General features: G+C 45.9%; 1 protein-coding gene across 3 annotated transcripts in view; it reads right to left on the bottom strand.

The window, feature by feature from the left end:
- Positions 1-242: 242 nt before the first annotated feature.
- The window catches only part of LOC119278745 (protein DETOXIFICATION 40-like), an 18,328-nt gene continuing 4,511 nt past the window's right edge, over positions 243-14,059 (bottom strand). The window contains exons 1-7 of one of the 3 annotated variants that reach the window (XM_037560082.1): positions 10,596-10,965; positions 2,477-3,108; positions 2,300-2,356; positions 1,961-2,199; positions 1,203-1,321; positions 1,016-1,102; positions 243-668 (exon numbers count right to left, since the gene is read on the bottom strand). In XM_037560082.1, coding sequence (XP_037415979.1) covers positions 585-668; positions 1,016-1,102; positions 1,203-1,321; positions 1,961-2,199; positions 2,300-2,356; positions 2,477-3,108; positions 10,596-10,856 — 1,479 coding nt within the window. In that variant the 5' untranslated portion in view covers positions 10,857-10,965 and the 3' untranslated portion in view covers positions 243-584. Of the gene's footprint in view, positions 669-1,015; positions 1,103-1,202; positions 1,322-1,960; positions 2,200-2,299; positions 2,357-2,476; positions 3,109-6,682; positions 7,073-10,595; positions 10,966-14,059 lie in introns of those variants that run through there. The other 2 variants (XM_037560080.1, XM_037560081.1) reach the window with 2 other exon arrangements.

The following is a 14,059-nucleotide window of genomic DNA, read 5'->3' as shown; positions in this document are numbered from 1 at the left end:
GCCCTTTTTCTACTAGTGAACAAGGTTGACGAAGAAAGCTACCAAATTAGGATTAGTCAATAAAGTTACCAAATGAGTGTTTATCAAACAAAAGCCTACTTCATTTACACAATCACAGTAACATGGGAGGGTAAATCACCGGCTAACATACTAGAATATTTATAACCCTTCGCAGTGCGGAGAAATTGTCTAGTACTATAAAATAGCATTTTCACATGATTTCCAAATTCCAAATTCCGGGCTCCTGTCCAAAACTTCACACCCTTTTCATTACCCGCTTCTGCATCATGCCAAAGCTAATCACAAAGACGCCAAATAATGGTCTCCCAAGAAAGAAGGAGAAACACATAACTTAAAGACAATTGGACAAAAGAAAGATGTAACATGCTAACCAAGCCTACCCTATATATACTAGCAAGCCCATCACTGGCTTGTCCACCAAAAATTGAGACAGAAACTCTCTGATAATCTACACGAGAATCTAGAGACCTGAATTCAGCCACTCACGCCCATGAAGACTGTGAGTCTCATAGCCAGCACACTTCTGCATCGTTCAAGTGAAACACACATCTAGACTGGTCCACTTATTTGTCATTATCATTGAACCCTGCAAGGAGAGGCTGTTTCTTCTCGTCCCACTTGTTCAACCTTTTCTGTGCCTCCTCTACCTAAAGAATGTATACAATAAACCACTACGTGTTAATTAGTGTACAATTTTTTTTCAACACATATATTTGATCAGTTTGCATCAAGCATACACCCTCAAGAAGGTTACATTATGTGATGGAAGGAACGGCGACGATGAGCAAGCAACATGTCTGTATGTTACATTTATGACAACATCTATGGCGACAACGAAAGATAGACTGCATCCTCGGACATCAGGGAGTTAATTTAGCATTCATCATCTAAATTTCATTTAAAAGAACGAAAATGTAAATTCAACTTTCTGCGCTTGTAGTAATAAGGTATATAGGTATAGCTTATCCCGCAAAAGAAAAGTAATAAGGTATACCTCTTTGGTCCAGTCAGTTTTGATGGTGACCCACAGCAGAATGGCCGTCTGCAAGGCCGTTCCCCCAATCAAGCCACCCCAAATACCCTGCAAGCAGGCATGCGATTCCATCAACACAAGTTAGAACACAGAACTGAAGACTTTGTCATCATGGAATGTATATGAAAATTTTAGACAGATCCATCACCTTTGCGCCAAGATTGAAGAAAAAACCAAGAACAACACCAAGTGGAACACCTACAATGTAGTAAGAGCCGACGTTCACGTAAGCAACAAATTGTTGCCATCCACATCCAACAGCAACACCTGATGTTTCCATGCATGTCAGTAAACTTCAATCACCATGAATATGTGGTATCTCAAGAGAGAAAATATGCATCACAAAAAATAGTAGACTTGTTTCCCTCATTTGTACCTTCACTTTTTTTCCCTAAGGGCCTACACCTTGTACTACCCGATTCTTTTCTTGTACTTTGATACTAGAAAAACTAATCAAATCACCGTGCGGAAACCTACTATAGCCCTAAAATAACAGGGTTGGCATAATAGTTTGCGCATGGCCGCAGGTTTCAATTCACTTGCCAACATTAAACTATTTTTAATACATATTACGCAGTTGGCCCACAAATATCCAATAAAAATATACTCAGATTCGTACTAATGCACATATGAAAGAGCCTACAGTCATTTAAGATAGAGGTGTGGGTCATCTCTTAACACTGGTACGTTAGAATTCAGTAACTATGATCAAAAAATATAGATTGAATAAAAAACTAAATTATAGGAATTGTAACGTTAAACAAAACATAGATGGGCCAAGGATATAACCAGCTCCTGCTATTTGAATAATGCACCTGCCATGAACATTCTCTGGAAAGTTGTACTAATGGACCTTACAAGAATGAAGATAGCACATTTCGTCATGCAGAAAGTTTCTAAAAGTACCTGTCAGTACAGGTTGGATGCCACCGAGAACGAGCGTGATGGCGAGCAATGGGCAGAGATCTGCTACCGCGTCCGAAACTGCTTCACCATCTGTGAATAAGTAGCTAATGTGGTTGCGGAGGCAGAGGATCACAACAGCAAGGATGGTTGAGATTGTTGCAGAGAGCCCGGTCACGACCCACACAGAGAAAAATGCAGACTTGGGGTTGCCGGCGCCAAGCTCATTGCTCACTCTTACACTGAAGTGAAAATGTATCAATTAGTTAGTTAGAGTACTTAACTAGTTGTCAGTAAGCAATGCTAATGTTTATCAATGCCTTTTAGTATAGACTTGCGAACCTTGCAGCAGCATTGAACCCAACGGAGATCATGAACACCCAACCATAAATCGTCATACTGCACACATGCATCACAAAGTTAATTAGCACCCACACATGCATCACAAGCTAATTAGCACCAACTCTGCAGACTTATTACTAGGAATAATAGAAAGACTCAAAGTCCAATGATACTCACCATACAGAGAGGGAATCCAAGGCAATCTCAGGGTTGGGGAGCAATCCAGCAATGATCACAAGCACCTGAAAGTACCATGTTTCAAGGCACAGCATCACAGCAGATGCGGCGGAGAGTTTGAAGAAGCTCGGCAAACCAGAGAAGACCTGCCAACTGAATCCCGTCCATGTGTGTCGGCACGTCGGGCTCACGACAATGTACACAAATTGCGCTCCGACGATAATCCACCAGCTCACACTCAGCACCAGCGAGGCACCGAGCAGCCCAAGGCCGACCTTGTACATTAGCACCCAGCTCAGCATCACATGTAGAATGAGTGTTGCCGTCGAGATGTAAGCACTCGGCAGGACGATGCTCTGGGCTTGCAGAAACTTCTGAATGGGGAAGTTGATGGCGTACGCGAAGATCTGAGGAATCAGGCCGTACACGAAGATCGATGCGGCACGGGCTATCTCGGGTGATTGTCCCATCAACAAGAGGAGTGGCTCCGAGAAAGCGTACATCACAGCAAGTGGTATGCCAGTTAAGCCCAACAGAATGACGGAGCGCTGTAAGTAGATTCCGAGCATGTCGTACTTGTGGGCACCGTAGGCCTGCCCGCAGAGGGTCTCCACTGCACTTCCCATGCCCAGCTGCAAAAACAAAAACGTAATGTCTTAATTGTTAGGGCTGTCATAGATTGCATTCTAGCTAGCTTATAGCTTTAGATCTGGGTTAAAATTAGGAGTCCATGGAAACACAATCAGGAAAGGCAAAACTGGTAGCAACTAGTATTATTTCTCACAATGATCTAGCAAAGTGCACTGTGTTGTAGCACTACAGCCTTAATTTTGTTCCTCTTTCATGTTCAGTTTGGTGTTAATTTCATGGAGCTTCATTTCTCTTGATCAAATTCATCATCATGAGTTGCATGCTGCTCCCTCCATTGTCATCTACTTTTTTTCTTCTTACATACTAATTACTTACAAAACGGTTATGCATGTTTCTTAGAAACAACATCTACTTATGTTTTCAATAAACAAGGAAAGCGGTTCAATTGGTTCGTTGTTTGCTAGATTTTCTTTTTTGGGAAATTAAACAGAGAAGATAAACTGTTGACCAACTAAAAATAACAGCTAAGGTAACTTATTAATCTCAAGAAGCACATTGAGAACCAAGGACTCCAAATTATAATACGTGTCTTGCATCATTACTGGGTAGGTACATCTAGTCGCTGAGTCCAGATTTTCATTTATGTGCAGCGTCCCTGGAGAGCAGACAGCTACACCACCACAATTACCAAGTGGGGTCGAAACAGCATTTAGAGTTAAGATTAGAGGGCAAACATTCGATATGACATGGGACTTTTCTTAAGTAGGGTGAGGTATAGGTGCCGACGAGCCATACCAATCCATCAACCTCTGGCCCATAAACAAATGAGCTTAGCTCTTGTCGGACGCTATCGATTGATTGATTGGTTGATTGAGAGAGGAGAATATATAAACGCGACGACAACAGTCCAATCCAAGACTGATGGGGCAGGTCACGTCAATTGGCCATGCCGCTTAGGCTGGTCGTAATGATAATATCATAGCTAGTATCATGCATGCCAACTAGGCAATTTTGATGAGGTGTCATAGCATTAAATGCAGAAAGAGAGGATGTAGTATCATATCATGATACCGTATCATATTAAATGCTATGCTACTTTGTGTCATGCATGGCAATAAGTAGAGTACTACATGATACTAATATATGATACTATGCATTAGGGAGGTAGTATCATACACTAGTATCATATGCATGATACTAGTATATGATACTCCCCATTACAACCAGCCTTAAAAATTGGCAGTACACCATCATGAAGAAAAATAATAATATAATCGCCCCTGGTGTGTTCTGCACAGAAATTGGTAATTTGTTTCGGTGGAAGTTACCTTAATTATTAAAATCTGTAAGCCGTGATGACATGTTAAAAATACTCACTCCATTTTTATTTACTCTGCATATTAGGTTTGGCTGAAGTCAAATTTTATAAAGTTTGATCAAGTTTGTAGAAAACAATATGAACATTCACAATAACAAATTTATATGATATAAAAATATATGCAATGATGAATCCAATGATACATATTTGGTGGTGTGTATGTTAATATGTTTTTGTACAAACTTGTTGAAAGCATATAAATTCTGACTTTATACAAACCTAATATGTGGAGTAAATAAAAACAGAGAGAATAGTGTAGTACGTACTACCTTGACTTAAGGAGACACACTGCACTTATTGATGTGGGCACAACGTTATCTTTTTCAGGACCATATAGTCGATAATTGGAACGGTCGAAGCACTTGAAGACGCCTGAAAGGGTAGAGACCACAATGGAAGGGAAGAGAGAGGGGAATATCTAAATCTTGTGGGCAGGTCTACATGGAAGTGTACAAACTAAGCACCATCTAAATCTTGTGGGCAGGTCTAGATTGACAAGGGAAGAAGCCAAGAAAGAAGATCATGTGTGTGGATCTAGATGAAAGAAGAGAGAGTCGGAGGGATGTGGAGTTTTTACACCCAGGAGCAAATGCGCTTGTGTGTGAACAGTAACATCAAAAATTTTCAAAAACAATACAAAAAATTCTGATTTTTTTGGCATACTTTCACAAATGTTTGTTGTGCATGCAAAATTTTATCGCAAAATCACACTTGTAGAAAGCGTGGTAAAAAAACAAAATTGATGCTCTAAAAATGTTACTACTTACAAAAGCATTTTGGAGCTCTGATTTTATTTTTTTGGCACGACTTCCACCAATGTAATTTCGTGATAAAATTTTGCATGCACAATAAACATTTGTGAAAGTATGTCAAAAAAAAGTTCAGATTTTTTTGATTTTTTTGATTTTGTTTATTTTACAGTTCACAAGTAGCATTTGCCCGTGGGTGTAGATAGGTTCTTGCGGAGTGGGAGGTGTCATCTCGCTTTCGACCATGCATGGAGAATACGCCATGTACTTCATCTGTACCATAATATATGTCATTTTAGTAGCTTAAATTAAACTGCTAAAACGAATATATTATGATACGGAGGGAGTATGTATGACTGGTCCGCGCAGTCTAGTCTAATCTACCAGTGGTAGTACGTAGGAAATATGGGTGTCACGCTCCGTCTAAGCAGTGGGTGGGCTGTGGCCATCACCTCCCTAGCCGTGTATGCTATCCATTGATCGAGAAAGGAGAATATATAAATGCCACAGCAGTACAGAATTTTCTTTTATTTTCTTTGCTGGTAGGAGAGAGAGAAGAAGAAGAATCCAAAACTGATGGGACAGGCCACGTCTTTTGCCAGAAACTGATTAAGTTAAACTGAAGGTAAGCCTGCTATCAAGCGACTGTTAGGCAGGTGGGACCCAGAAACACCTGCATTTATTTAATGTTGTCACTGTGCATATCCCGACATTACGTCTCTCCTTGACTCTTACCAACCACCTTCGAGGGACCCGTAGGGCTCTTACTCCCTCCTTTTGAAAATAAGTGATTTAATTTTATACTAGTTTTAGTACAAAGTTGAGTCATTTATTTTGAAACGGAGCGAGTAGAATAGAGCTCGAAGAAGACCATATTCACCCCTACGTGGACGGTGCAGAGACGGCCCAGCAAGAAAGTGAAGAGGCAGGGGAGGACGGGGCCACGGAGGTGGTACCAAGTCGCCATGAATGACTGGCTTGTGCCATATGGGCCTGCCATGTGCCATGCGAAGGCCACTCCGTGCATCTAGTAGTGTAACTAGTGATGCTCTCCAACTAATCCAATCTAGTAGTACTAGTAGTACACCCACTAATCCAATCCACCTCTTCTAATAAGCACACGACGTCATAGGCTAATCCACTCCAGGGTTGCAATAGTCTAATCTAGTACTTACTGTAACAGGAAACAGCACTTGGCCTAATCCTATCTACCCAGCTACAGGATTATTAGAATCTACTCCCTCCGTTTCATAATATAAGAGTGTTTTTAACAAAGGGAGAAGTAATGTGCCCAAGCATGTGCTCTCAGCTCTCAATGAGCATGGCATCCAAGTACGCCGGCCGGGAAGAGAAACACAAACGCTACTCGTCGGGTGAACAAACATTTCGACCTACCCGAAGCATTGCTCCCACGTCGAGATGAGAGGCCGGAAGGTACCATGAGGCCTACTCCTCGGCTGAACAAACGTAGTGTGTGCGACTGCGTACCATGAGGCCGTAGGCGAAGGTCTGGACGCCGGTGTTGCCGAGCGAGGCGGCGGCGAGCTCCAGGGTCCCCAAGTGGCCACACAGGATCTGCGTCGACATGGACATGACGAAGTTGATCATGTACACCACCACCGCCGGCGCCGCCAGCCGCGCCAGCAGCCGGAGCTCGACCGCCCCCGCCAACCACGCGCGCCTCGCCAGCGGCGCCGACGTGTCCGTCAGGATGCTCTCCAGCAGACACGACGCGCCATGCTCATGCTCATGCTCATGCTCGTCCCCGCGAGCCATGACGCTCGTGAGGTTTGGTAGCTAGTTAGGACGAGAGAGGCTACGGAGCTATGGTCTATAGCTAGCTCGTACAGTACATGTGTGTGTGTGCCCTCTTGGCGTTGACGCTCCGGCCGGCTAAATAGTGGATTGGCTTGGCTCTTTCCAGATTGGTTTCTGATCACTCACTCCCACTGACGGCACCGTCAATAACAGGCCTGGATTCCCGCCGACGGCAGTGCCGACGGTGAGACTGGCTGTCTGGCCAGACCACGGCCGGACTGCTTTCCAAGTCGCCGTCCACGCGCACCCACGAGGTTCACGAGCCTGCTGTCGCCGGGCCACTATCTGACAATAGTAGCTGGGCTGCCACCGGCGCGACCTGTCCGGTGGCTCTCCTTCATCACCCGATCCGTGGGTGAGTAGGTAGGTATGGACACCATGTGCGGGCGATGATGCCATACACATGGGAGCATGGCCATCATTTTAGCCAGCATGATGTTGCATTCAGAAACGTTGTTTCCATAGCAAAATTATGGCTGGACATACGTTGCATCAGAAACACTGATTAAGCGGTAGGATCGATCTTATCTTAACTTTCTATATAACTAGAATCATCTTTTGGTAAGGAGGTGCTCGAGTGCCCAGCTCATCGTGCTATTAGTTATTGCATATGAATTTCAAGGACGTGGCTAGACAGCGCCCCTGCGCTCGTCGGAGGCTGCGAGCACACCTACCAGAAAAGGAAAGTCCTACTTTTAGTTAGAGAAGCACATGATGTCCGTCCCCCTTTGCTTGCAGATTCTAGCCGGAAAGGATAAGATCTTGTCCCATGTGCATTTATTAGGGGGTTTCAAAAGAATTAAAAAGTCGTAATTTTTTATTTGAGTATCAATATTCAGATCCGTTTTCATCGTTGGGTTTCTTTTGACAAGCTCTTCAAAACTAGATCTCGTATGGATGGGTTTGGATGATTTTTTTCTCTCGAGCAACTTTGGATGCTATAGAGGCAACTTTAGTACTCTAGGAAAGCAACTTCTTATTTGTTTGTCAGTATGACTGTCTATCAACAAAAAAACCTTCTAAGTTGGCTACCATGACAGCCAAGTTGACTAGTTTCACATCTAAGTTCCCTACTATAACCAGTGAGTATCTTAACATTGTGCTTCGGAGATAGACAACTTAAGAAACAATGATGAACAACTATTCAGGTATTGTAGGCAACTAATTAACAATGACATGTAACTGTATGACCATAGTACACCTGGTAAGCAACTAACTAGCAATGACAACACCTCAACAACAATGGTAAACGACTTCAAAGTATTATAGGAAAATTATAAGTAATGACATAAGAGCGTCAACAATAGGAAACTTATAAGTAGAAGTGAGAAAGTTAGAAGAGTGTTACCACTTGTAGTACTAAAGTTGCCACTTGTAGAAGGAACATTGGTTATGAAAATCGATGTGATGTTACCTACCTATGTTTCAAAGTTATTCACTGTTGCTAATTAGTTGCCTATAATTGTTTACTAGTTGCTTTTAAATGGAGTGAAGTTGCTTATCTTATTTATTTTTCTAACACTAATCAAATTTAGTCCACATATATCAACAACATCATAACCACGGTAAACAACTTAGGAGAAAATATTACCATGCATTTACAAAACATGGATACATGATTATAGGGCCATGTATGGAATGGATAATATATGTTGTATATACCTTGATAAGCGAGTTGCCTCCTTTAGTGCTAAAAGTTGCCTCCATGTAATTCCAAAGTTGCCTACCAATGATACCTAGTTGCCTATATATGATGAAAAGTTGTCTACCATGGTTTCTAAGTTGTATACAACATACTTACTAGGTAAATTCACTATACACATGGTATAAGAAAGTTGCTTCTGATTAGAACTAAAGTTGCCTCATCTAGCATCAAAGTTGCTTTTTTTTAAATCATCAAAACAAGCACTATAGGATCTAGTTTTGAAGAGCTCCTCACGAGAAACCTAACGATGAAAACGGATCTTCGTCCTGACAATCGGTTCGAAAGTTGTAGCTTTTAGAAAAAGAAATGAACGGAATAAAATGAAATGACATCAGTACATGCATGCGGTTAATACTTGCGTCCACATGTGTTAGTATTCCTCTATCCTCTCTGCGCGGGCCGCGTCCTGACAAAAAAAATGATGTTTCCTATGTCTCCATCATATGGTCACCTTTTAATCGAACAGGTGGAAGAGCGAGCGCTCAGAAATGTTAAATAGTGCAGCTGCACTATTAAGCATTTAGGAAATTTCAATGGTCCGTTCTCTCTCTAAAAAAAATCAATGATTCATCATGCTATTGCTCGGATCATCATGATATTACATGCTTAATTTAGCTCATCCATAGATGTCTTGTTGTTTGTTGCATTTGTTTGTGTTGTGCATGATGAGTTCCATAGACAGGAACCAACATATATTAGATGTCATTTCTGGATGTCCTACTCTTTCCATTATTATCTACCATGTTCTCTTCCACCTCATGTCAACAAAACAAATATTTTCTTCTCTCCGGGTTATTCTCTTTTTTCAAATAGGTCTACATTGATTTATGATTATTATTATTTTTGAAAAGGAGGATAGCCTCCGGCCTCTGCATTGCATCAGAGTGATGCATGCAGCCTAGCATTGATTTTAAGATGAACAACCAATGATGGTTGTAATCTCGAGGTGTTTAAATTATAGCTGAATGGATATTATAGTTGGTGGCTCTCAGTGCATGACGATCATACTTGTGCACTCTCCAAGAGGTTAAAATGTACTCAAGTTGCTCCTAGGGATAGCTCGGGTGCTCTACCGCCCCCTCCCCTAGGCGTTTTCTCTACTTCCACCATGTTCTCCTTGTCATCACCGGATAAAAATGGCCGGTGGCAGTGAGGGTCGTGTCTTCATTTTCGGCCAAAAAAAATTAAATTTCGGCCGAATTTCGTCCATCTCGCCTAGGCCCGGTAATTGTATTAGTCGACCAAAATTTTCAGCACAGCTTAAACTTTTTTTGGCCCAATCCAACTTCTGGGGCCTTCCCACAATTTTCCTATCGAACCAAGCCTGAACCCTAAACAAATTACGATCCCCGCTCCTCCTGTGTGTGCGGCGGCGGCGGCGCTGCGCCCAGACTCGGCTCCACCACTCGTCGCCGTCTGCCTCCCCGCTCGAGCCTGCCACTCCTGCCCTGTTCGCGCCTTCCTGACGGTCTGGCCCCTGCTCATGACCTCTGCCAGCTGCGGGCTGCAGCTGAATCGAGAACTCCTCAACTCTGCAACACATCTCCATGTCCTTGTTTGCTGGTTTGCAATCCATCAAGCTCTCATGTCCATAAACAAATTTAACCATGACGCACAAGCTTGACTCTTGGCAATAAAGAAAAGTGAAGCATTACGTGTAGCCGGACGACACTCCATACGATACGCCCACTAATCCACCCTTGCACACGTCATAATCTAAGAGACATTGTTCACGCTTCGTGTAAGCCGTGGGTTATGCGAGATGGAGGCATGGAGCGTGTGCTGGAACCGAAGTATACCAAGCAGGCAGAGAAACACAAACGCGGGGAAGGTCACCAGGACAGATTCACACGCGAATGATTTAGAGTCCGCACGTACCATGAGGCCGTAGGCGAAGGTCTGGACGCCGGTGTTGCCGAGCGAGGCCGCGGCGAGCTCCAGGTTGCCCAGGTGGCCGGAGAAGATCTGCGTGGACATGGACATGACATAGTTGATCATGTACACCACCACCGCCGGTGCCGCCAGGCGCGCCAGCATCCGGAGCTCGACGGCCCCCGCCGCCCACGCGCGCTCTGCCAGCGGCGCCGACGTGTCCGTCAGGATGCTCTCCAGCCGACCCGGCGCGTCCTCGCCACCCATGCTCGCACTGTAGCTTTGAGGAGCCGAGGACAAGAGTCCACAGACGTATTCGGACGGCAACTAGCTAGCGCAGCTGAGGAGCTCCGATCCTGTTGCTGCTGCTGCTTGATGGCCTTCCGGGTCGTCAGTGATTCCATACTTATAGAGAGTCCCATGCATAAAATAATGGACAGCCCGCCCACGTGCTTGGGCGTGGGAGACTTGCGATTTGTTTTTGCTCCTTCAACGCGACAGCTACCGCGTTCGTTCGTTCGCGGCTGCCCCACACGGCGCCGCTTGTTGGTCGGCACACTGATGAGTGATGATGGCCGGCGTTGCTTCCCGGTCGTCCTCGCGCCGCACGCACGCTGATATGTCATGGCCTACGCGGGCACCACACCCACCCATTGGGCATTACCTCCACGAAGGCACGGGCCAGTGAGGCGGCCGGTAGCTGCACACCCATCACCTTTCCAACCACAACTCTGGTCCAAACAAGATTATCATCTCCTTGAATCCCTGGCATTTTCACCTGCTTTGTTTACATGCCAGCCTGGAGCATTGGCCGTAGAAGATTACTAGAAACACGTAGAAGCACCACCTCTATCTCTTTCTCCTCCCCTCTCTCTCATGCATGGAGCACGGGCCGTGCCTTTAGTTGGTGTCAGTTGCCACTCGCGCGATCCCTTTCACGGCGATGCATGCATTGTATTTGTCCAGACGTAGACAGGTTCACATAGCCGCAGATTTATTTCCCCCGTCGTCCCCTGATCCGTGTACACTACGGTCGTCATTAATTTCACGGCGACGCATGGTCCATACCAAGTATAGTTGGACATACATTGCACTAGAACACACATTAAGTGCAAGAAACACACGGTTTGGTGTAGTAATAACTGCCTAACTCTTGCTAGCCAGGCAAGATAACTGGGACTGACAGTAGGACCTAGCCAGCGCCGGCCATACCGGGTACCCAGCTCATAGGGTATCACAAATTCACAATGACTTATGCCGCGTCGGATCTATCACCCAATAAGAGCAACTCTAGCAGAGCCTCCATATGCAGTATATGGAGGTTGCTGAGGTGATGTGGAAACTAAGACTCTAGGTCAACTTGTCAGTTGGACATATTTTTTTCCCCAAATATCCATGTCCTCCCATATGAGGCGGTAGATCACGTGAAGTTTCCTTTGCGCCACACGCAACTTCCATTTGGAGAGCGCTTCAAAAGGTGGCCCCGAGACTACAAATAGGGAACCTGAAGGCCAGATATGCAGGGAGCTTCATAAATTTTGGCAGATCTAATAGGTATGTCGACTCTGCTAGAGTGCCTTTTTTTTTGGGGGAAGTCAAGAAGTTCGTGTGTGAGGCTGCTACGCTCGAGCAGTTCAAGGACAACATCAAAAGATGTCCCAGTAACACCGACGACCTGGCCATGAAAGGTGAAGATGAATGAGGCAGTGAGGAAGAAGAGGTCGAGGGCACGCAGTGGGGGAACAACGAGAGAGGAATGGATTGGTTGTCAATCTGCTGCTCGCAGGGTGCGTGCTGCTACTGGCGAGCATGTGTACAACTGAAGGAGAACAGGGGAGAGGGAACTGAAAAAGATGACCCAGCTGAGTGATGGGTCACACGTCTATCTCAATGTAACATGCATACAAGCTGCCACCTCGACACTTATGGATGGACCTCACCTCGGAGAAGTCATTAAAATGCCCTAAGTTGCCGATTGGTGGTTTATGCAAAAAAGATCACCATAGCCATGGTGTTTTTTCGCAACAAAATTGTACAGGAATGTTTCTTGTAAATCTAGCCTTTAATGTGGTGGTTTTGTGCACTTAACTCGCTGAATTTCCCTAAGTATTGGCTTGGATGTTCCTAGTGATTTTGAGTTCTTTTACTGTAATAACCAGATATCTTGAACAATAGAAAGTACCTCCGGATTTATTTATTTTTGAAACGAGACAAAAGATTTGCCATTTTCATTGATTAAGAAGAAGAGAAAATTGCCCGGTTAATTCGCGGAAAACCGGGCTAAAACCGATACAACTCAACCCACATGACATGGGTACCACCGGCCAACCTGGCCACCAACATGGAACATAAAGCAGCAAAGAAGAAAGGCATTCGCCGAGGAGTCGCAAGCGTCATCGCCATCACTGATTGCCTCGAACGAGCGACTCCGACTTCACCATAGAGCTCCAATCTCGAAGCCAACCTGCAAACAGCTGTATAGGAGCCACGACGACACATGCCACCGGATGGCCACACGCGCAAGCAACTGACAGCTCCGACTTTGACGACGAGCATCACCAGGGAAATATGCAAGACTTGCACCGACCGTGCCCACAGAAGAGCACCTCGGACACGCCGGGAAGAACCGACTACCGAAGTCCACGCTGCGACCCGAGCTCCTCTCGACGCCATCATCATTGCCAAACAGAAACCAGGCCCCGCCTCAGCAAACCACGCGGCGAAGATGCCGCCATCCACGGCGAAGATGCCGCAATCCACCAGTCTCCCAGTCGTAGCCGGCTCCGAGACGATGCCCCCAAGGAGGAGAAAGACGCGAAGACGCCTTCATCGCCCGACCCAGCGGATCTGAGGTTTCCCTCCGGAGCCAAAGCCGTGGGGAGGAGGAGCACACCTCCACGACAACACTTCCAAGAAAGATCACGGCACCCGCAGGCGCCGCCATCGCCGGCTCCGAAGAAGGCCAAAGCAAAGATTTCTCCTGGAGATGCGCCGACCACCTACCACCACCGACCACCGCCCACCAGCCACCACCTACTAAGGCCGACCTCATTCAGGCCACGGGATCCCACGATCCACCGCGACATGACATGCACCACCCCCTGGCCGAAGCCGCCGTCCACCACCGCAGCACCACCGTGGCCACCACCACCGTAGCAACCCACGCCGCATCCCGAAGCGCATCACCCAGATCGATGCACCTCGCACCAGATCCAATCGGAGCTGCACATGCGAAGCAGCAGAGCAGACGAGCAGGATCCCCTCCGCAGCACACCTCGCACTCCAGAGAAGCACACATGCCACGCACAGCCGGTCACCACGCCCGACACGCGCCTGCAGCCACCGCGCCCGGCCGGTCGCTGCGCCCCACGCGCACAGCCGGAACCGAGCCGCCGCCACGCAAGTGCGCGCCGTCCACGCCCCGGCCACATCAGGAGCTCGGACCGAGGCCGCCGCCCCGGCGCCCCACA

The sequence above is a fragment of the Triticum dicoccoides genome, chromosome 3B (assembly GCF_002162155.2).
Source record: "Triticum dicoccoides isolate Atlit2015 ecotype Zavitan chromosome 3B, WEW_v2.0, whole genome shotgun sequence".
Classification (NCBI taxonomy): domain Eukaryota; kingdom Viridiplantae; phylum Streptophyta; class Magnoliopsida; order Poales; family Poaceae; genus Triticum; species Triticum dicoccoides.
The sequence above is the reverse complement of the archived record's forward strand: the minus strand, read 5'-3'. Positions and strand labels throughout refer to the sequence as shown.